The sequence below is a fragment of the Eublepharis macularius genome, chromosome 3 (assembly GCF_028583425.1).
Source record: "Eublepharis macularius isolate TG4126 chromosome 3, MPM_Emac_v1.0, whole genome shotgun sequence".
Taxonomy (NCBI): Eukaryota; Metazoa; Chordata; class Lepidosauria; order Squamata; family Eublepharidae; genus Eublepharis; species Eublepharis macularius.
In genome coordinates this window covers 85,721,278-85,745,613 of record NC_072792.1, presented here as the reverse complement: position 1 = coordinate 85,745,613, position 24,336 = coordinate 85,721,278, and the positions used below count along the sequence as shown (strand labels likewise).

At 39.5% G+C, this 24,336-nt stretch overlaps 1 protein-coding gene across 1 annotated transcript in view; it reads right to left on the bottom strand.

The window, feature by feature from the left end:
• The window catches only part of USP9X (ubiquitin specific peptidase 9 X-linked), a 141,649-nt gene that overhangs the window by 65,960 nt on the left and 51,353 nt on the right, over positions 1-24,336 (bottom strand). Inside the window, exons 12-18 of the mRNA XM_054973413.1 lie at positions 19,691-19,897; positions 19,093-19,229; positions 16,872-17,005; positions 15,084-15,171; positions 4,712-5,054; positions 2,591-2,686; positions 1,213-1,424 (exon numbers count right to left, since the gene is read on the bottom strand). Coding sequence (XP_054829388.1) covers positions 1,213-1,424; positions 2,591-2,686; positions 4,712-5,054; positions 15,084-15,171; positions 16,872-17,005; positions 19,093-19,229; positions 19,691-19,897 — 1,217 coding nt within the window. The remainder of the gene's footprint in view (positions 1-1,212; positions 1,425-2,590; positions 2,687-4,711; positions 5,055-15,083; positions 15,172-16,871; positions 17,006-19,092; positions 19,230-19,690; positions 19,898-24,336) is intronic.

Sequence of the window (24,336 nt, the reverse complement as noted above, 5' to 3'; positions counted from 1 at the left end):
GGGACAGTGAATGCTCATACTGTTTCTACAGCCTTCCCCACATACCAACTTCCTATACTATGCACAAATTTCAATCTGCTGGCACATACTCCATAACATAAAAAGTACTAAGTATTCAAAGTCTATAAAATCTAATACACCTTATCCTTATAAATGATAGATCCTCAAAGGAGCATAAATAGAATTTCCCTATTAATCTGTGAATCTACTAAACCTAAATATGAAGTCAATATATACACTAAGGGATAGAACAGGAATCAAATGCAGGATGAGGTACTTGGAAATGGGCATATATTTCAACAAGCTGAAAATCAAAAGCAAATGGTCACTGGAAAGCTATGCCCATCTTTTAGTTGAAAGAAACAGATATTAGCGTGCCTTCTGTTATCTGTGTCTACTTCCATAAATGCAAACATGCATCAGTCACAGATATGGCACTTTCCCCACTCCATCGTCTCTCAGCAAATCCATGACAACACCAATCAGAGGACACTCAACTCCCTGCCCCATTGCTCTTGGTGCCAGTCTGTCTAGGGAACATGTTTCACTTTCACTTCCGAGGCTGCCTCAGCCAGTTTTTTTCAGGATTCAATGGGTTTCCCTGTATATTCCAAATAACTAGAGATGTAAAAGAGTCTGGAAACTTTTTTTGCTAACTTAGAGGTAGGAGAAAAGTTAAAATTAGAAAACTTTAACAAAAGGGTTTTATTTGGACAGAAACAGTCTCATATGGATACAGTACAGCCAGCAGCATATTTAATTACCTCTGTAACCCTGAAAACACTTGATTTTTTAATAATGTACTTAACAAATACCATATTAATTGTTGCCAAAATTATTCAAAATGGTGAAAATTTCTTTATTGTCCTCACAATTTCCCAATTTTTCCATAAAGCCCTGGGGGTTATGAATATGAATATCTAGAATGATCAAAAATATTTGAAATATTCCAAATAAGGCATTATTTTGCTTATGGATTCAAATTCCATATCCTTGAAAGGATACATTTTAAAAGCATATCTTTAATGACTTGTATACAAGAAAAACCAGGAAGAATTTGATATTTGTAAAAACGACCAATCTGATTTTTGCTTACATACATAATAGTAAAAACTGGCACTTAAGATTCTACCACCATGGTGCATAGAAGCTATGGAAACATGCACAAAATGAACAAAACTCAGTAACAATAATTATGAGACTTCTACAAACCTTGACATCGGCAGAATTGTTCGTTCTTCATGGTAATCACTGTCACATTCATTAATATATTCCCTCAAAACAGTCAAAACTCGCACCATTCGTATTGCTTCTTGCCTTGCACAGTTAATGCTGTCTTTATCTCCATCCAGCACACACAAAGTATCATAGGAGGCTTTCAAACGATCAAAACAGGATTGAATGAAGTCTTCATGGATTACTACCTATAGGAAAACAAAAGAAATTGGAACAACTGTATTATCTCAGTAAAGCAGCATTATGTAATTATTGAAAAGGTACCAACCATGAAAAATTCCAAAAGACTGCTAGAAAACCACTGGCAAACCAGCAATCTGTTCTGAAAATCATCAGGTCTGTGCCATCACCATTAAATGTATCTTGCTGACTGTGAAATCTGGTAACCAGCTAACTTCACTATAAGTAGTAGTATAATAAAACTAAAGAACTATGGATTCGCATTGGAACAAAAAGTCCTTAATTTACAATCTGAACCAACTGAAACTGAAAAATCTGGGCACTGTAGTGGAGAGCTTCATGAAAATGTCAACAAGTACATAACAGCTGTGGGAAAAGTCTCTTTGCTGAGGATTATTAGGAAAAGGATTGAAAATAAAATGGTTAATATCACAACACCCTCATATAGACCTTATTGGGAATACTGTGTACAGTTCTGGTTGCTGTATATCAACAAGGAGATTCAGGACTGTAAAAAGTAAAGATGGCATCAAGATGATTAAGGAGGTGGACCACATTTTCTAGAACGAAAGGCTGAGGAGTCTGGGATTCATCAGCATAGAAAAGACAGCTTGGGGTTGGGAGAGCCATGAAAGAGATCAATAACATTATGCAAGGAGTAGAAAAATTAGACAGAAAGAACTTTTTCCTCCTTTTCATAGTACTAAAACTCAAGGGCATCCAATGAAGTTGTTGGGTAACAGGTTCAGGACAGAGAAAAGGAGATACTTTGTTACTCAACAAGAAATTACATTGTGAAATCCACTGCCAGCAGATGTAGTAATGGTTGTAAGTACACATGATTTTAAACGGAGATTTAGACTGATTCAAGGAAGACAGAGATCCATCAATAGTTACTAACTACTGTGAGTAAAGGCAGCAAATTTCTGAATGCTAATGCTAGCAGGAGGCAGCAGAGCAATGCCTTGGCTGCTATGCCCTCTTTGTTGCCCCTCCAGGACATCTGGTTGACCACTGTGTGAAACATGATGCTAGACTAGATGGACCACTGGCCTGATATAATAGGGCTCTTGTTAAGTTCTTAAAATACATTAAGAAAGGAGGCTTGGATTCATGGAAATAGCAAATACAACTACCACTTACTATAACCTTAGAAATTCTTTTAACATTTTACCTGATTAACTTGTAACCTTGGTCCAAGGTTAGTATAGATCTCCTTTAGCAGATCTATCGCTCGACTGGCAATGTCATCATTTCCTTGAATCACAACCTAAAGCAACAATATAAAGCATTTAGTACTTTATTGTTAACATTTGTAGTCAATATTATCTTTATACTGCAGTCACAAAAAAGTTACTGCTGGTATTGTACATAAATCTCTTTATGCCCACTTTTTAGTTTTGGTTACATGACAGCCTAATTCACCAGCAAATACACAATTGTTACATTCTGAATTCTATGGATTATTTTAATGATCTCTAAAACACTTCTTCCATCTATTAATGGTTTAACATTTGACACAATATATATTGCATTATCTCTACTAAAATAAAGAACCTTGAATGCACAATGTGACCGTCGCTAGCTACGTAGCAGAAACCAACAGGGAAAGAAGTTCACTAGTTTTGTTCCCTTCCAAAGCTGACAAGAATATTCTGCTTTATGTCCATATTAACTACAATAAACTGTGTATGAGCCATCTTCACTAGTAAAGCTGAACTGTTCAAGAGAAAAACAAGTATTACCAGTTAAAAGCCATTCTGAAGGGGTGGGGGTGCAATTGTTTTAGCTTGACAGAGAAAGACTCATACAAAGCCATTTCGAACTTAGGAAACCAGCTCCACAGGCTTTTATGCTGTGCTGAACTGCAATATCAAACTTTTATCATGCCTTTCACGATTCATGGAGTGTCTTTATACTTGCAAACATATGGTTTTAAAAGATGAATACCTCTGTGCAGGTAAACTTCGGCTGAAATTTTACTTTTAAAAAGTCTACCAATACTAAAAACCTTAAGACTGAGGCCATTAATATTAATGAATGATAAGGGAGAGATTTTCTTTCTTTGCTTTTAATATAATTGAATCCAAATAATAGAAAAGGCTGCTCATTCAGAAATTGGGAAAAGGGAGGCAGGGGGAGTGAGGGGAGGCGACAGACTCAAGTGGCAAGTGAGGGAGCTCTGTAAGAGAATCATCATGACTGGACAGAGTTCTCTCTTCCTAACTTGCTGTCTGTCTGTTGCATCCTCCCTCCTTTTCCCTTAGACTCCAAAATGCCTGGGAAAATGTTTCTGTAAATGGCTGCCAGAGAGCAGATGCCTTCCTTGCCTTCCGTCAGCTGGGATTCTCTGGTTGCGTTGGGCTGTGTTAGTTATTTTTGGGAGGGTAGTTGTCCTTCGTGTGTTTGGATTAGCTGCTCCATCCAGGAGAAAGCATGGAATTCCCCTCTCCCATAAGAAATAATGGAGAGTGGCTAGAGGGACCTTGTTCAGAGGTCCAGTGGAACTGGGCCCCTTGAACAGTCCTCTTGAAACTTGAAGGATCCTGAGTGGACAGCCAGCACTCACTTCACTACAGTGTTGCTGTACTTTGCTCAAAAAATGCCTCCTAGCCCCCATACTATCAGAGAGCTGATAGTATGCCATACAGATATATTAGCTGCACAAACCTACAAAGCACATTTTTATGTTAGGTGTTGATATTTTGTACTCTGTGACTTCCTAACTCCTCACTCCTATATAAATATTATTCTTTAAGAATTGAGATATTTTTACTAGAACATGAGATAAAGTTTCAAAAACAGACAGTTCTTTTACAGACCGAATAAAATATATCTGGAGGATATTCTCTAGTACCACAATGACTTGCAATTTTTCTTCTCCCTTCCATGCACCATTGATTTATGATTACCCCCCTCCCAAAACATACTCATAACCTAACCAAGAAGTTTTTGGCTTCCAGCCTGGCTCCATATACTATGAATGGTTCAAGAAGCATTTTGCTGCTATAATGGCAGCAGAAAATGAGCATCAGGATCTTTATAAAAAAAATCTACACAGCAGTCTATCAACCTCATCATGAGAACTATGAGGGATAGTTCATCTGTACATGAAATAATTCATGTACAGATTTTATACCCTGAACAAATAAAAGTCAGAATATACAATTCATAAGTTACATAATGAAACTTTCATCCCCAAAGACTTCTGCATTGTGCTACTCACAACTCTTGTTTTACTGGCCTAGCCTAAAAAACATTTTAAAAAATCATGACGGTTAAATGTTGTATTTACCCTCCAAAGATAATCTAATCCTATTAACTCCAAATCATCCATCATATAAGCTCGTCTCTTTGCAACTAGCTTCCCTTCTCGGCAGTTCACAGCTTTGAAGAAACGTTCAAAACATTTCATTCCATTTTCTGTTAACAGCGATGGGTCCAACTGAAGAACATTGTTTTCAAAGAAGTCTTTATTAATATCAGGATCTAAATCTGGTTCATCTCCCATGAGCTTGGAATACCATTTAAAACAGGCTTCACGATCACATAGGTAAACTGCATTTTCAGCTAAACATTTCCATATCTGTTTTGCCTGAGGAGCACAGAGCCATAATTGACCATCCTTCAATAAAAACCTTAAACAACAACAAAAAGAAACAGGTAGTAATTAGCGTAAGATATTTGCAAAACCATGAACATTCAAAAGCAACAACACTGAAGTACACCCAAGCCCTCTTGACAATGTCCAAATGTCAAACGTTATTTACAAAGACTGCATAATTTCTATCAAACTGTTTTTTTTAAAGAATTTTTATTGGATTAGAAACATATAATAACAATAATAATCACATTCTTTAATTTTTTTCTAATTCTAACCCCCTCCCTTTCCCCCCCTTTTTATTGACTTCCAACAGTTTTCCAACCCCCTATCCACTTTCCCTCTACTCCTTCATATTTATTTTATTTGTTTATTATAATATACTTTCAGATTCTTCTAAGCACTATTTCCACTTCCTTTCACATATAAATTGTCATATAAATTGTCATATAAATAAAATCCTCTTAATCTATCTTCTTCATTAAAACTACTAATAATATTCATTTTGATAACCTGTGTTTTATCTTACTCCTTCTATTCTCTTCAATATGGGACAAACAATTTGCCCCCCTTTATACATCAATTCCAATACTTCTATACACATACATATTATACACACTTATTGTCATTTGCTTAGGCTTCTGTTCTATATGTTGTTCTTTATCTATACATATACCATAAGTCTAACAATTAGACCTATCTTTGAATTTACGTATGTATGTATATATTCACTCTATGTTATACGGTTATCTTTCCAAAAAATATAGATTAGTTAATTTCTATCCCATTAATTCTCATAGTATCAACGCTATTGCTACTTAATATAATACTTAAAAATCATATAAAGTTGCTTAGAATTTTTCCATTAACTCTCCACCCCCTCGGTATAGTCACTTCTCTCCTCCTGTGTACCTCAATAATTTTCAAACTGCCACAGTTCTCCTCCCACCTCCCATTTTTTCACCAAATATTGTTTCAGCTTTCCCCAGTCCGTGTTAAACTGCCCTGGATCAAGGTCTCTCAGTTTTCCTGTCATTTTGTCCATCTCCGCCATGTACAGCAATTTGTAAATCCAATCCTCAGTAGTTGGCACTTCTTGTACTTTCCACTTCTGCGCATACAAAAGTCTGGCTGCTGCCGTCATATAGAATATCAATGTCCTATGTTGTGCTGGGATGTCTTCCATTCCCAAGTTCAGTAGCAGGAGTTCTGGGTTCTTGTTAACTTGAAATTGTAAAATCTCACTCATTACTCTTATTATTTCCCCCCAGTACTGCCTAGCTACCTCGCAAGTCCACCACATATGATACATTGATCCCTCATGTTTTTTACATTTCCAGCATTTATTAGACATATTCGAGTTCCCTAGCGCAATCTTCTTTGGCGTCAGATACCAACGGTAAATCATTTTGTAAATATTCTCTTTAATATTGGTACATGTCGTGATTTTCAATGTATGTTTCCACAAGTATTCCCACGCCTCCATTGTTATTTCTTTGTTAAAGTTTATAGCCCACTTCACCATTTGCACTTTGACTGTCTCATCTTCAGTATACCATTTTAACAACACTTTGTAGACCTTAGAAATTTCCTTTTGGTCTTCTTGTAAAATTACTTTCTCTAATTCTGAGTCTTCCATCCTTATCCCTCCCTTCGCACAGTCTGAGTAATAAAGATCTCTAACTTGTCTATATTGAAACCAATCGTAGTTTGGAGACATCTCTTGTTGCGTTCTTATTCTTATTTTAAAGGATTCTATTTGAGTTATCTCCTTATACGTTAAACACTGTTGTTCATTATCGACCGTTCTTGGATCTATTACTTCATATGGAACCACCCAGGAGGGAATTCCTTCTTGTAAGTATTCTTTGTACTTCTTCCAAATTGTGAAGAGGCTTCTCCGAATATAGTGATGCAGGAACATAGAATCTGCTTTTACTTTATCATACCATAGGTATGCATGCCATCCAAATAATTTTTTGTATCCCTCTAAGGCCAGCAGTTTGCGATTTTTCAATGTGATCCAATCCTTCAACCATACCAGACAGATTGCATCATAATAAAGTCTCAGGTTGGGCAGTTGCATTCCCCCTCTTTCTTTTGCATCCTGTAACACTTTCATTTTCACTCGAGGCTTCCTGCCTGCCCACACAAACTCTGATATTTTCCTCTGCCATTTATCAAATTGCTTGGAGTCCCTAATGATTGGTATCGTCTGTAACAGAAACATAACTCTTGGTAACACGTTCATCTTAATTGCTGCAATTCTTCCCAACCATGACAAGTTCAGCCTATTCCATTTGATCAAATCATGCTCTATTTGAGTCCATAATTTCTCATAGTTATTCTTAAATAGATCTATATTTTTTGCAGTCAATTCAATTCCCAAGTACTTCACCTTACTTGTTACCTCACAGTCTGTTATTTCCGTTAATAACTGTTGCTTTTGTTTAATCATATTCTTACATAAAATCTTTGATTTCTTTTTGTTTACATAGAAACCTGCCAAGTCTCCAAACTCTTTTATTTTTTCTATTACCTTAGGCATGTTTTCAATTGGATCTTCCACAATTAACATTATATCATCTGCAAACGCTCTGACCTTATAGGAAAAGTCTTTTATCTTTATACCACGGATTGCATTATCTTCTCTAATCTGCATCATCAAAATTTCAAGAACCAAAATAAACAACAATGGGGATAGCGGGCAACCTTGTCTTGTACCCTTTCCAATAATCAGTTTTTTAGTCAGCTCGTCATTCACCACAATTGCTGCACTCTGGTCTCTATAAATTTCTCTCACTGCTCTTATGAACCTTTCCCCCATTTGTAGCTGTTCCATGGTGGCAAACATAAAGTCCCAGTTCAAATTGTCAAATGCTTTTTCAGCGTCTACAAAGAAGAAACCAACCTCCTTATCACATCGCCTGTCATAGTATTCTATAGCGTTTATGACTGTCCTTAGGTTGTCTCTGATTTGTCTATTTGGTAAAAAGCCTGCTTGTTCTTCTCCAATAACTTCGGCTAGCCACCCCTTTATTCTCTCCGCCAAGATCTTTGCAAAAATCTTGTAGTCATTATTAAGTAAAGAGATAGGTCTGTAGTTTTTAACATTGGTCAAGTCCTGTCCTTCTTTGGGGATCAATGATATATTTGCTTCACTCCAGGTATCTGGGATCCTTTGGTCCCTCATAACACCATTGATCACCTCTTTTAAAAACGGTACCAGTTCATTGGCCATTGCCTTGTAAAACTTAGCTGTGAGTCCATCAGGCCCTGGCGCTTTTCCCAAGTTTGTTGACTGTATTGCCTTCCTTATCTCTTCTTCTGTTACTTCACTGTTTAGTTTAACTCTCCACTCCTCGGACATTACTGGCAGCTTCATTTTCTCCAGATATGCGGCTATCGCATCTTTATTCACTTCTTTCTTATCATACAATTTAGCGTAAAATTTATAAAAGGCTCTGCTAATAGCGACCTGTTCCAGGTGTACTTTATTGTCATCACATATTTTATTTATTATCTTTTTCTCCTTTCTTTTCTTCAATTGCCATGCCAAAAATTTCCCAGGTTTGTTCGCCCCTTCAAACGACTTTTGATTCAGTCTTTTCAGATTCCATTCCAATTCTTTATTATTCATGGCCGTCAACTGCTCCTGAAGGATTTTAATGTCCTGATATATTTTCTTTTTCCCTGGTCTTTTCTTCAACTGGATTTCTTTGGCTTTTATTTTTTCCATAATCTCCTGTCTCTTCTCCTCTTTTTTCCTTCGAAGTCTTCCATTTAAGTCCATTAATACACCTCTGATTACTGCCTTGTACGTGTCCCATACCTTGTTGGTTGGTACTTCTTGATTCATGTTGTACTGTATGAAGAATTTAGTCTCCCTTCTCAACATTTCCATATTTTCTCCCTCTTGCAACAAATCCTCATTTATTCTCCATCCTTTTCTCTTAGTTCTTTTTCCAAATTTCCACATAATTGGGTTATGATCTGAGCCTACCATAGGCATTATTTCTACTTCCTTAGTCCAAAGTACTAAGTCCTTTGAGGCCCAGATCATATCAATACGCGATAAGGTAGAGTGTCTTGCAGAGAAAAAGGTATACTGTCTGATTGTGGGATTCTGCGTTCTCCACACATCTTCCAACGCTTCCTGTTGCATTAATCCAAAAAAAGTCTTTGGTAATAATCCTCTTTTCTTTTGTGTAGTGGCTGATTTCTTGTCTTGTTCCAAATTCGTAACTCCATTGAAGTCTCCTGCAAGTATTATCTGATCATATGAAAGTTCATCTAGTTGCTTCTTTAAATCCTCAAAAAAGCACTCTTTAGCTCCATTAGGCGCATATATTCCAATCACCAACACTTTCTTTAAGTCCCAAATGCATTCCACTGCTATAAATCTGGCTTCCCCATCTCTAATTATCACCTTTGGTTGCAGCTCTTCTTTTATATATAGTACCACTCCCCTTTTTTTCTTTTTTGAGGCCGCTACAAATTCAATGCCCAATTTACTTACTTTAAGGTATTTTACATCCTGGTTTCTAATATGAGTCTCTTGTAAGCAAACTATATCACATTTCTGTTTTAATAGCCAGTGGAAAATACTTTTTCGCTTATTAGGTGAGTTAAGTCCATTTACATTCCACGATAAAACTTTGCACTCCATATTCAAAGCCTTGTTGTTGGTAAGTCTTTTTCATTGTCCATCATGAACCTTTCCATTTCCAATTCCGATCTGATGCGCTTTCTTACCCCTCCAAATTCAAAAGATATCCCTTCCGGTAATTCCCATCTGTATCTTACTTTCATGTCTTTCAAAGTCTGGACTAACACTTTGTATTTTTTCCGGTCCAAGAGCACCGATCTGGGTAACTCCTTCATGATGATAATTGTCTTGCCATCAACTATCAATGGATCTTGAAATTGCTTAGTCACTATCATTTCCCTTACATTCCTTGTCGTAAATTGCACTATCACATCCCTTGGTACCTTTCTCTGGGTCGCAAATCTGGAATTTATTCGGTACACCACATCTAGGAAAGCCACAACCTCCTCCTCCTCCTTTTCCAGGTATTCAGCTAACACTTCAGTCACCTGTTCTTGTGCTGTCTTTCCTTCTACTTCCAACAAACCTCGAAACCTCAGCTGCTTTTCCATATATTTACTCTCCGCAACTGCCATTCTTCCCCTCATTACTCTCATGTCCGTTCGCTGCGTCTCTGTAAGGTTGTCCATCGCCTTCTCCACATAGTTAACTTTTTGCTGCGCTGCCTGCAGGTCGGTTTGTATCGTCTCCATTCCCTTTTTTACTTCTGCCAGCTCATTTTTAACTGTCTCTTTAACATCTTTGACTTCTTTCACCAACTCCAATTTTGTTTCTTTAAGCTCCTTTAGCATTTCACAAAATTTTTTGTCCAAGTTCTCTATGGCTGCTTGCCACTCTTTCTTCGACATCGTGGGGCTTGATTTACCTCGCTCCCACGAGTCTGCACGTTTTCTTAGCTCCGTGGCGTCCAAATTGGTAGTCCTTTTAATTAATTTAAAAGTCCCGGTCCTTTAAATGAACAAAAATCGCTTCAAAAATCCAAAATGTCGGGCGTCTTTTCTCTATGGTTTCTCTGTACCCTTTTGTAATCCAAGATGTCCTACTTCCGCCCTTGCTGAAGCCAAAGCCCTTCCCTGTTCAAAAATGGCGATGCCCTTCTTCCTGTCTTCCAGTAGGGGCCGTCTCCTTCTGGCGACTCTATCACTATTACGTACTTCCTGTTTCCCGACTCTCCGCTGCAGCTCTCACGATGGTAGAAGTTTTCCCACAGCCTGCTATCGATTCTCAACCACAGGTATGATAAACAAATGTCTCTTTTCTGAAATTACTTCTTTTTACTTAGTCCTTTTTGGAATCTATTTCTTGCCGGGTTTCCCCCTCCTTATAGTAAGTCTGTTGCAGTTTAAAAAGTCCTTTTAAAACTTCGTTGCTTTTAACAATCCATCCCAATTCAGGAGATAGTGATCTTTACCTTTTCAAACGTCTTTCTGGGTTGTCATCACTGCTTCAATCTTAAGTTCTCTTTCCGTTTGTTTTCCCCCTGTTGAAGCTTGGGCACGAAGGTCTTATGCCAGCCGCACTGGCCCCGGGTCTGTCGCAGAGATCTATGCCGACCTGTCAAAGGGTGGGACCTCAAGGGTCGAGAGAGAATCCTTAGCGCAGAACCCCCCCTCGCCCGAGATCAACGCGCCCTAAGGTCTTTGAGCGTTCTTTGCCTGTTCTCCGCCTGAGAGCAGGTGGCCGGGGGCTATTTGTGCCCCTCCGGCCGCTGAAACGGCAGCCCGGTCAGCTCTGCACTTAGAGCTGCGTTAGACCTCCATGGATCCCAAACCGGAAGTCCTAATTTCTATCAAACTGTAAACCCGTTGTTTTGCTTATGACAATGCTTTACTCATGCAAGTCATTCCAGTTGTAAACATAAACCAGAGATTTCAGAAAACTGTCTTGAACTCAACCAAGGAGTTTTCATAAAATTATTCTTTTTTTGGACCAGCTTTCAGCCTTACAAAAAGTATCCATTCATCTATTGATTCATCCCTGCCTCACCATGATAAGCAAAACAATACTTAAATAAAAATATATTCTCTTGGGATAGTTCTTTATGTTATTTACAGTGCACCTTTCTCGCTGAGACTCAAGACGGATTACACAATGCAAGTCAATACAATCAACAGCTGGGACATTCAATAAACAATGCAATATGGTATGCAAAATTTGCTGAAATTGGCAAATTGAGGCTTTGCGCTCGAATGAACAATCTTCTGCTTCAGCACCTTGCACTTTAACAACATTTGTTATAATTATATATATGATGAATTGTATTTATAGTAAATATTTATTTCTCTACAGCAAGGTATAGCACACAGCACTTTAAATTATAGCCTCCGAGTACAATGTTAAAGTATTGCTTGTAGTTTTGAAGTGGCTGTGGGGGTCTTTGTGTGTCTCATTTGTGTATATTATGTTCAATAGAGTTTTGTTGGGTAATAATAGCATATGATTAAATTTCAAATACGTTCTTTATTGGTGTGTGATTGAATTATCATTATTTAAGGTTTTTGTTAGTTAGGTTTCACAAACTATTTTTGGGTTTCTATTCTTTCGTGATACTCTCGTGTTGTTACAATTGTTGAAATTGGCAAACAAGCAGAAATCTGAGAGCTGAAACAAAGTATAAGTAATTAAACAGGACATATTAAACAGAGCAATAGGAACATACTTGCAGCAACCGACAGTATACAGTGGTATAATCTACAGTCCCTCTCTCTTTACCAATGCATCTCTTTGAACCATTTCCTTCAGTACGGCCTCCTACCCATGTAAAAAAGCCTCCTGAATAATTCAGTTTTGCAGTTTGAGCAAATCCAGAAGAAAGAGAGCCCTCCTAACCTCTTCAGGCAGGTCCATAAGGAGTGGCCACAACAGAAAATGTGTACGTACGGGCAGGTAGATTTTACCTATTTGCAAGGTAACACTCGCAGAAGGCCCTGTTCAGATGAATAAAGCTGCCATAGTGGTGCATATAGGAAAGAGGTAGTGCCACAGATATAAGGGACCAAGGTCATGAAGAGGTTTATATATGATAGCCAAAATCTTGAATTGGGACATGTACCTGATGGGAATCCAATGGAATGACTGCAGAATGGAATAATATTCATGCTCCATATAGCTTCCAATAATAACTGAGCTGCAGTTTTCTACATCAATTGGAGTATCTGAGTTGGCTTTGAGGGGAGACCTAAGTAGAGTGCACTACAGTAGTCTACTCTCGATGTTAGCGTGGCATGGATAAAGATGGCCAGAGGCCATGACAAGGAGGGATCATCCTCTGGGCTAAATTAAGTTGGAAGAAGGCATTTTTTTTGCAGCTACCTTAACTTTTTTCTCCAGTAGCAATGCTGGATCCAGCATAAGGCCTTGGCTCACAGAGTTGGCAAGGGTCAATTAACACCACCAAAAGTAGGAAGCACAATGTCCTCCAAGATCTCCACCTTCACTTCCATTTTCTTTGCATTCAGTTTCAATTTGTTCACCTTCAGCCATCTAACCACAGCTGACAGGCACCAACTCAAGACTTCTATTGGATCACCAAGGGATTTAGACAGCGAGATATAGAGCCAGTTGTCATCTGCTTACTGATTTGACATGCCATTCCAAAGCTACAAATGATTTCTCCTAAGGCTTTCCATAGAGGTTGAATAACGCCAGGAGTAAGATTGCACCCTGTGAAACCCCATAAGATAATTCCCACAATGAAGATAACTGATTTCCAACAGCAATCCTCTAAGTCTGTTCCACAAGGACCGATTTAAACTATACAGGGTATGTACATTCTTCTGCTTCCAAACACCACAATAGGATGGCATGATCTACTGCATCAAAGGCTGCAGAAAGATCGGGAAGGAGCAACAAAGAAGCATGGCATTAGCCTATATTCAGACAGTAATCAACTAAAGCCACCAGAGTTTTCTCCGTCCCCTAGCTGGGCCTGAACAGACTGAAAAGGGTCCAGACTACAAGAAGACCTGGAGTTGGTCTACTATTACTCTCACAATTATTTTGCCTAGAAAGGGCAGATCAGAGACTGGATGATAATTGGCCACATTGTTTTTGTTTAGAGATTTTTTTTTAAATAGCAGCTCAATAAACGTCTCTTTGAGTGGCCCGGGGAAGGCACCTTGAGGTAATTAAGTGATTTATGATAAACATCAACGACTCATTTATGTGGTCTTTTACATTATTTTAGTAGCCAAGACGGGCAGGGATAAAATGCACAAGCAGCAGGCTTAACAGATGCCAGAATCCTGTCAATATCCTGTCAATGGCCATAAGCTAACAATTGCTGCTCATAGTTATTTTAAATGAAAACAAACCTAATAGTATAAAGTAAACTGGATTGCAAACAAATAAAGAACCTGACTCCTGCATTAGTTGAATATTAATTTCCTCTATTCAAAGTTTGCAGGAAGGAGTGTTCTTGTCCCATTAGACCTAACTGAGCACATTTCCCAACTAAATATGTGAAAGGAAGATATGTAGTATTATTTTGTTAGGCATATATGTTTTCTAGTCCCCTTATTATTCCTCAAGGTTCTCAAAGCATGTAAAAGATTTAAAAAACTACATCCAGTAGAACAAGTTAAGAGTAAATTCTGTGAACATTTTGCATGTAGTATTGTACAAAACATAATCACTCAGATGTCTTAATTAACTTCTCTTGTACATGAAAATACATCTGTAGTACTTGTAAAGTTGCAACTTCATTACTCAAGATACAATCTAGACCATGCACATTCACAGTTAAGTAGTAAATGCTCCAAACTGTTCAAAAAGCCTTCTATTGACCTCTATTCTGGCATTTGCCTGCTTTTATATTCATAGGCAGCTAGAGGAGAGTACTTGGACATAGGCGACTGACAGAGACTTCATCCAACCACAACAATTAGCTGATATCCCCCAAGCAGGACTGTTTGAATTGCTGTTTAAGAAACCCATTCCACCCATTCAGGAATCATGGAAACGCTATCACTTTATTCAGTGTTAAGTACTTCCATATACCAGTGATCTCCTATGATGCCAGAATAACTGACAACCGCAGGGTTCTCATGGCATACTGGCAGTTCAAGGCTCCATATAACTGGCTTGAAGGGCACATTCTTTTGGCAATCCAGCTATAGTGTAAATAGAAACAAATCACTCTTAAGTTCATTTTTCATAAAAACAAAGCATGCAGTCTCCATGGAATAGGCATTCTAGGGAATATTCAACCTCCATCCTTACAGACTGCCTCCATCCTTACAGACTATCTTCTTGTATGTGAGACTATCTTCTCAGATTACAAAACAAAAAATCAGGACTCACCCCACTTCCATTGTTACAACACTGTCTAATGCATCAAATTATAAATAGTATTTTGTAATTAAATTGAACAAAAATAAAGAAGCATTTCAAAATGGCAACTGATACCTATTACCAAATATTTTCATCCAATGTACATCAAGTTTTACTCAAACCAACCTTAAGAAGTTCAACCGCTCTTGGACCTCTTGCACATGGCTGTATCTACTCCCTGGCCTTACAGTTTGCGGATCATATTCTCCATGTTCTGCAAATTTAATGTAATAATTTGTTGTTACAGAAGAAAAAGACTACATGAGACCTATTATGCAACATTTTAAAATTTCTCAGCTGTCTTATGTTATAAGGGAATTCAACTACAGTGGTTAGAATTTTGGGCTAAAATCTGGGAAAACCAGGTTTGAATCCTCACTCTGCTATGGAAACTTGATGGGAGACTTTAGGTCAGTCACATGCTCTCAGCCGAACCTACCTCACAGGGTTGTTGTGAGGACAAAATGGAGGAGAGGAGAATAACGTAAGCCACCTTGGGTCCCAATTGATGAGAAAGGTGGGGTATAAATGAAATACATACATACTTTTTCGAGTTTAACTTTAAATTAGAACTCATTTCATTTGCATATTATTTTAACTCTGAGCTTATTTTAACTCTGAGCTTACCTTTTATTTTGGAAATTAATTTTTACACAATACACATTCCAGCCAAAAGTATAAATGACTAAAAAGTAATCTGGCTGGAAGTTTCTTGAAGTTATTTACTGTCAGATACTATATTTGCAGAAAAGAGTGAATTTTGCCACTCTAAAAGTCTCTTGCAACTTTATAGAAGACAAAAGGACTTAAGCTAAAATACAGGAGATACACACTCTAATATGCACTTGGTAGATATTTTAAAATGGCAACAGCGTTAATATTTATGATGAAATATTGAGAACACAAAAATAAAAAAATTGTATCGATACAATTTGCCTGCTCCCTGAATAATTCTTTTTTAAAATATATGTTAAGGGTAAGTGGGGGGACCTGTGAGAACTTGCAAGGGAAGAGACATTTTCTTCCCCTCCTCTGCTACTTCATGGGCCCCCCGATATAGTAAGTAGGAGCTTGGGACAGAAATTGCACATAGCATACTTTCTGCTCCAAGCCTCCACTTCCTCCAACACTGACTTGGTGACTGGGGACAGGGCCTAAGCTTGGAGCAGAAAGTATACCAATTACTTTACCTGAGTGGCAAGAAGCAGAATAGCATACAGATGTGCTTTTTGCTCCAAGTGTCTCTCCACTAGCTGTCATTCGCAAGCTGATACGGGGTCTGGGGTCCAGCTTCTTGCTTGAAGCCACCTCCAGCCAGATTGCCACTGTTATCTTGCAATGAATTTCACAAGATCTTGCTCAGCATAGCAGGAGGGCAGGATTACTTCTCCATTTTATTTTTTTAAAGCTTTGGGATTTTTCAGCAAAGTTATGGATTGTAGAACTTATAAAACATGTTCAAACTGGATTCCCCTGGATTTACAGAACTCTCCCCTTTCTGTACCTGGCCCCAATGTGTGGATTTTTTGATGTATACTCTGAGCCCAAGTTCAGAATTAGATATGAGAGTCAGTGTGGTGTAGTGGTTAGAGTGCTGTATTAGGTCTGGGAGATCTGGTTTCACCATGAAACTCAGTGGGTGACCTTGAGCCAGTATTTCTCTCTCTCAGCCTAACTTGCATTCTGGGATTGTTGAGGATTTTTTCTCTCACATACAAGTATATAAGTTAATGTTTTATACAAAATTACATTACAATATAAAAACTGAACATACCAAGTACACGTTTTGTTTTAATACACTTGACTCCACAAATTTCTCAGTAACATTCAAGTTTCAAATAAAATAAATATTTAACATGGAAAAATAAACAAATGAGATGGCCTATCACAATTGCACTGCCAAATTGTACTTACCTTTAGCATACTGCCTCATGCTTTCCATATATGCTGAAAGATTCTCTGCTACTAACGTTACTAAAGCATGATTGTGCTGAAGTTGATTGATTAAGTCATGGCGATAGAACACATGGGGACTTCGTTGAGTCTGACTGCAGTTAAAACAGGTCAAAAGAGTTATACATACTATTACTAAGAAACTTTCATTAAAATATCTATCCCACTTTAGAACAGAAGAATGGGAACCCATAGCAGCCGCCATTTTGTATAGCCAAAATCACACAGTAAAAATTTACCATATATTAAATAAGTAACGTTAAAACCAAAAATGTATTTACAAAAGGTAAGTTAGGACAAAAGAGCACACATGAAATGATCTACTGAAGCAAAAACATCTTTACAATTATTCTTTCCTCTGTTTCAATTTCAAATCCAGAATCCAGAGAACTCATTAAGGCATATTGAAGGGGCTGCATAAGTAGACTAGAGTATTCTAACAGCAGATCTCACTGCCATATCACGCTGCAGGTAGTTTTAGAAGTTACCAGTAGACATGGGCACGGAACGGGGGGAAATGCACCACGTGGTTCATTCATTTTCACCGAACACGAACCACGAATTAGCCAAACTTGAGCCGGTTCTAAACCGGTTTGAGGTTCAAGGGAGCCCAGAACGGGCACCTTCTGGCTCACAGCCAAACTAAACAAGACTTTCCCAATGTCCAATACCCACCAAATTTGCAGGTGACCTAGTCCTCACTGTACTCTAAAGACCCCCCCCCCCAAGTTTCAGAGAGACTGAACCCTGAGAAAGGCATGATCCATGGGTCCCTCCCTTTCCTGTCATTTTCTCTTCACGGTGGCAAAAACTGGAGTGTCTGCTGGAAGCTACTCTGAGGAGCTACGAACTGACCTTCCCGATGTCCAATACCCACCAAATTTCCAGGGGACATAGTCCTCACTGTTCTCTATTGACCCCCCCGCCCAAGTTTCAGAGGGATTGAACCCCGGGAAAGGCATGATCCATGGGTCCCCCTTTTCTGTCATTTTTCTCCTCAAAGTAGTAAAAAATTGGAGTGTCTGCTGGCAGCTATTTTGAGGGGCAGGCCCTTTTCCTGGCTGGATGGGCCAGACAGAGTGGGACCTCTCTAGTTCGCAGGGACAGCTGCCAATCAAGTGTGGAGGCCTCAGATTGGGGGTAACCAAAAGACTGCCACCGTTGCCTGGGTGATGGACTGAATGGCGCAAGGTGTCTGGCTTCCCGAACCAGCAACGGAACGGAACTGTAGGAAAAGTAGTTTGTTCCGTAAAAATGCAGACCCGCAGAACGCGTTTCTTTGAAAACCAACCAACCATTCTGTTCGGAATTTTGTTCCGTGGTTCGTTTCGTGCCCATCTCTAGTTACTAGATTCTGGAGCATGGTTTGGGGCAGCACATAGAGGGATACAAATAAATCAGAAGCCAAAATTAGGTACTGAGTTAGTTGAGTGATTCTTGTTTGTGAGTCATGTCACATGAAAGTGTAGTAATATCAACTACACGGCAGAACGGATCAGAAAACCCTGTGTCTGGTCTGTTCTAGACAGCAAGGAACTATTCTACAGCAATATGCCTGGCTTGCTGTTAAGTCCAGATATTGATCCAATACTCCAGATTCTTGGGACCAAGGTTAAACAGAGTTCCTTGTAATTACTGTCCTTTTCGCAATGTGCAGTTTGAGTGATTAATTCCTGCAGAGTGACCTGGCTTGCAAGTAACATTCTGAAATGATCTGCACTCTGCTTGTAGCACATTTTGATCTCAATTGTATAAAATAATGTAAGTTGGAGGGACTGTTATAAATTTCTGTTTAAAATGTTTTATGACTATTATTCCATTTCCAATTTTAAAGACTGAAAAAAATCAATTACATCCAAGTAGCCTGTATTATCTGATCCAACACATCAATGCATCAATACAGGTTTTATTCAAACATTTATGTTCTGCTGATGGTGAAGCTTTTCATTGAAACAAGGAATATAACACTGAGGAGAGGTGTCTCGCACCTACTCAAGGATTCTCAAACCAGAACACTCCTTGCATTGGAGGAAGGATCTACTGTAAACAGAATGGAAACACTAGCTCCAGCCCTGAATATTATAATTTCCTATATGTATATACTAGTAACAAAACAGGCAAACTATGCCATCTACATAGTCCAACACATTAAACAAGTGAAAAATTTGTACTGACATCTCACCTCAAATTTTGTGGTGCTTCACCAAATAAGCTACAAATTTCCCTAATCTGCTTCAGCGCAGGAATGACCCATTTGTCATTTGTGCGAAGCTCCTCTATAAAACGATCTATCCATTGTACTTTTTGAGTATCTCGATCCTGGAAAAACAATTTTTAAAATTTCAGCATGTAATTTATTAGCAGTGTACAGCTACTTTACTTATTTCTGGTTCCCCATTTGTATCACTGTAGATAGGATCATATCAACACTTATGTATCATGTATGTATCTTCTCAGTTTCCCCTTTCCCCAACAGCCCTACATAACTCCTGACATCATTACTGGAAGTTCCTAGACCAAAACAGACAAAAAAATCATACAGCAAAGGGAGCTGCAGTGAGGAGAAGAAATTAAGACATAAAATACCCCTCTTCACTATTCCAGTGGAGCTTCCAAAGCAAGGTCAGGGAGATTTTGTATAATTCTACCTCCTCTTGCCACATGTAAATTCAGTTTCAAGGGTTAGAGATGCTATCTTGAAAAGTGAAATCCAGGCAAAATACACTTCTGCAAATGTCTATAGAATCCAGCTCCAAGTAAACCCAAGTGTATATATTTACCTGTGAACAACTATAATCTAAGATTTTAATGTGGGCACTGAGAGCCTGGTCCATGATATCAACTGGAACATCATCACTATGAGCTAAATTCCACAGAAGGTTCAGTACTTTGTGTGCCATCACACCATCCTTATCATCTTCTGCAAGGCGACGAATGAGCTCAAGTAGCTTTTCACGCTGCTTTTTGCTTGCATTTGTCCAACTTGCCTAAAAAAAAGATTCCATTATTTTCAGCTTTAACACAAGTGACAAAGTTCCTTCATCACAGTTTTGGATATATTTGATAAACTTTGCATATTTTCTCTTATTAATAAGTATATATTCTGTTACTTAATGTAATTATACAGGAGCCTATAGGTTCGAAAAGAACTGGCACAGGAAGGGTTCAAACGGGTAGCCAAGAAGCTGGAGACACATTAAGAGGGGTTATGACAAAACATTTAGACTAGAGCTGGGAAAAATCCGTTATGAATTCTAGTGAACTAGACAGAGGTTACTGTTACTAGATTTTACTGAGGAGAAACAATATTTTATGTTAAGTTAGAGTATCCAGATAATGTTGATCTAAAAAGATGAGAAGTATGTATGAAGAAGCTTGTATGTGAATCATACAAGCTTCTGAATCATTCCACTTGCTCATCCTGCTAAAATATTTTTAATAGCAATATAAGTTTGATATCTATTTTTGTGCAAAATAAATTCTCTTTATAAAGAAGCTGTTAGCAAAATTCTGCCACTAGCAGTTTGCCTCCTCAACAGCAGAGGAACTCACTGCAGGAAGGGTAGAAAGATGTATGAAAAAGGCAGCCAAGCAAAACTGTAACGACTACAATATACAAAATTAGATGACACGGACCTGAAATAGTCCTTTTCATCTGTTCTACTTAACAAGTAAGGATAATTCAAATTAACACCCATTTTCCTGTGTCAGAGGGAGTACTGAACTGACTAGTTCAATTAATGGGAGGATAGACGACTTCCTCTGAGAGGAGAGTAGTGGTCTGACACAACAAAACAACACAGAAGTGAAAAAGAACTGCAAAAAACCTACGAGTGGTGAACCCCTGCGACCCGCAATCAACTAAATTTGATTGGTTGATAACGTTTTCCAAGCCACACCTACTACCCACCTTCCCCTCTTGTGTATTTTTTTAAAAAATATATATATAAAAAATGTTGCAACGTTTCTACATGTCTATGCAGAAACATATCCTAGGTCACGTGATGACAGCCGGCCAATAACGTGTCCATTTTTCAACGCGCCAAATTTGTTACTTGTTGCTTGCTGACAGCTGACAGCCTCTGAGGCAGAGGGAAAGCGGGGGCATTGATAGCAATTTTCCCTCCAAATGCCAAGAACCAATACTCATTCCACGATATCGGCGGGAAATGCTCTGACATATCAGATGTGTTTGTTTGATGCAACGTTTATACGTAGCAACATTTTTGGGTGGGGGGGAATTTAAAAAGTGAAGACGACGCTTGTCTGTTGACACTTCCCCCGGAAAAAGCGATGAGGAATTGATTTTTATACTGGCAAATTCTGCATGATGGACTTTGAGCATGATGAAAGGAAATGTCAATGCGAAACAAAAGCCTTAATGTGGAATCGGAGAGCGGTGGATTTGTACGTCTCCACTGCAGCACAACTGCTCAGAAAGTCCGATCAAAGTTGATCATGCAGAATCCCCCCATGATGTCAATGCAGTCTTCAATCATAGGAAAGGACACTATCAGGGGTATCTAAGTAAATGTATTTTAAGATACTTCTTTTGATTTTTGTTCTACAGTCGATACATCAATGTTGAGTGACTTTGCCATCTGGAGCATCTGCTCAGAATATAGTTTGAAGTCAATGTTAGGACAGCTCCTTTCCAAATCACCCATGGCCTCCTCTGGCGATGGGTCTGAGGTCACTGTCGGGCTATGCTCTGATCCTTCCATCTCCAATTCTGACCCTGAGCCCAATCTCAGGTCCGAGACAACAGTCTGCGAGCGCAGGTACCAACTCGGATCTGAGCGGTGAGAAGACTTTACCGGAACCAAGTGTTCCGAAGGAGATTTTGAGTACAGAAAGGGAGGATACAGATCCCAATTGTTGGAATAGTTGACCGGTGGGAATGGAAGGCACCAAGGCAGGCGATCATGTGGTCACTGCATCCGTTTCATCACTAGATACACCTGCTGTTGGGATCCCGTCTCCATCCTGGCTTCCTCCTCTGATGATGGTGACCACGAGCTCCATCTCCTGTGGGAAGCAGCTGTTGACTTTGCCCTCCAATCAGGTGCAGGCTCCGGAATGGGTGGGTTGATACGATTTCAGGATTTAGGTCGTGCTTTCTCCAAATGTTTAGATTTGTCCTTATGCTTTTTCGGCAGTGGATCTGAAGGACCTCTTCGGTTCCAGTCAGCACCAGGAATCTTGACATTCCCTCTACAGACCTCGGCGGGGGCAGGGGGCTATCATCGACTGGGACAATGCTCAGTACTGAGTGAATCGATGCCGAGGTTTCTTGACACCATGTATGTTTTCGGTGTCGACTTAGATGGCTGCCATTCGGATCCGAGGATACCTCTGCCGACATCAGTTCTGAGGTTGATGCTAGCTCCCGCACTGGTTCAGATACAGCTCACACTGTGTGCTCTGCTAGGACACATATCTTTGCTGCTGGGCTACTGGCGCTTGACATAGCCTTCTCCCATAGCATGGCTTTCAACTGAGAGGCTCAATCCCCTCTTGCCACAAGAATGAATAGCTGGCAGTGCTTGTACCATTCCACAATGTGGACCTCTCCTAGGCATGCCAAGCACAGCGAGTGGCCATCAGTCTTGGCTATTTTTGTCCAGCATTCCATACATTTCTTAAATAAAGATTTATCCACCATCTTCCTAATCTTCCGACGGGCCGCGCCGGGGGGGGGGGGGAATGGAAAATATTGCAACTGAACAACTCATCCCCGGCGACGATTTTTGAAACCAACGAATTTATGTGATGTAGCACCTGCCCTCTGTGGATAAGATCTGGAACCTCCAGAAGGTGTATTTATGAACCCCGAGCCATTTTCCATAGTGTTGGAAACCAGTCTCTGCGTGGCCAAAAAGGGGCGATTGGGATGCAGCGTGAATGGAAGTGACGGGTTCTGTTGAGCTCCTTGGGGATTAGGGGTATGGGTAGGTATGGGGAGGAAAGTGTAGAACAAGACCTGTTCCCAGGGGATTTGAAACGCGTCCCCAAGGAAGTTCGGATTTGTGTCCGCCAGGGAGCAGAAGCTGTCGGCTTTGGAATTCTCTGAAGTTGCAAACAGGTCCACGTCTGGTTTCCCCCATTTCTTGAATATGAGCAGTAGATATTAGATACTGATGGACCATTCGAGGTGTGGTCTGAAAACTCTGCTCAAGGAGTCCGCCCTGTTGTTTGCAGTCCCTGCTATGTGAATGGCCTGGGGAAAAATGTTGTTTTGAATTGCCCAGTGCCACAGCTTTGTTACTTAGGAGAAGAGAGTCAATGAGGCCATTCCTCCCTGCTTGATGATATAATAAGAGGGTGGTCGTGTTGTCAGTGTGGACCTGGACCCTCTTGTCATGAGGATGATCTGTAAAAGAAGGGAGTACCTGACTGCATTCAGTTCCAGAAAATTAATGTGCATAGAATGCTCTGAGTGTGACCATGTTCCCTGCACTGGTAATTTCCCACAGTGTACGCCAGACCCCATGAGGGAACCGTCTGTAGTGACAGAGGTTTCAGGTAACTGTATTCCAAATAGCGTTCCCTCTAGGGACCACCAGACCAGAGACCTAACTATTGCCCTGGGAATAGAGTCTCCTTCTCTGATGGTCTCTAAGGGAATCGAAGCGTCGTATGAGCCAATTCTGGAGTGGTCTCATGTGGAAGTGGAAGCTATAAGTCCTAGGAGTTTCTGAATTCAATAAGCAGGTAGAACATGGTTGTTTTTAAATTTGGCAATCAGTTGCTGAAGGGATCTAGTCCTGTCTAATGGTAGGAAGGATCTCCCCACTGTGGAATCTAACCTAGTCCCAATAAACTGTATATTCTGTGTGGGTACTAAGGCAAATTTCTTCCAACAGATCACTAGTCCTAGATGGGACATAGTCTGGATGGTGATCTGCTCCTGTAGGAGGTTTCAAGATCCGGTGACCAGTAGCCAATCGTCCATATAAGGATAGACGGAACAGCCCCTAGACCTCAGATGTGCGACCACAACTGCCATACATTTAGTAAATACTCGGGGGGCAGATGAGAGGCCAAATGGGAGGACTGAATATTGAAAGGTTTCTCCCTGGAAGTAGACTTTGAGATACTTCCTATAGTCAGGGTGTATTGCAATATGAAAATAGGCATCTTTGAGGTCAATGACTGTGAACCAGTTATTCGGTTGTAAATATTGTAAGACACTGGAAAGGGCCAATATTCTAAATTTTTCAACTTTAATTAACAAGTTACGTTGGCGAAGGTCCAGTATAGGATGCTCTGTTCTTTTTCTCCACCAGAAGGTATCTGTAAAAGAAGCCCCTTGGAGATTCTTGGGGTGAAATCCTCTGAATGGCTCCCTTAGCAAGGAGCTCTTCGATATCTGGAGGGCTTCAAATGGGCACATAGATACATTGCAAGGTAAAGGTAACTGTGG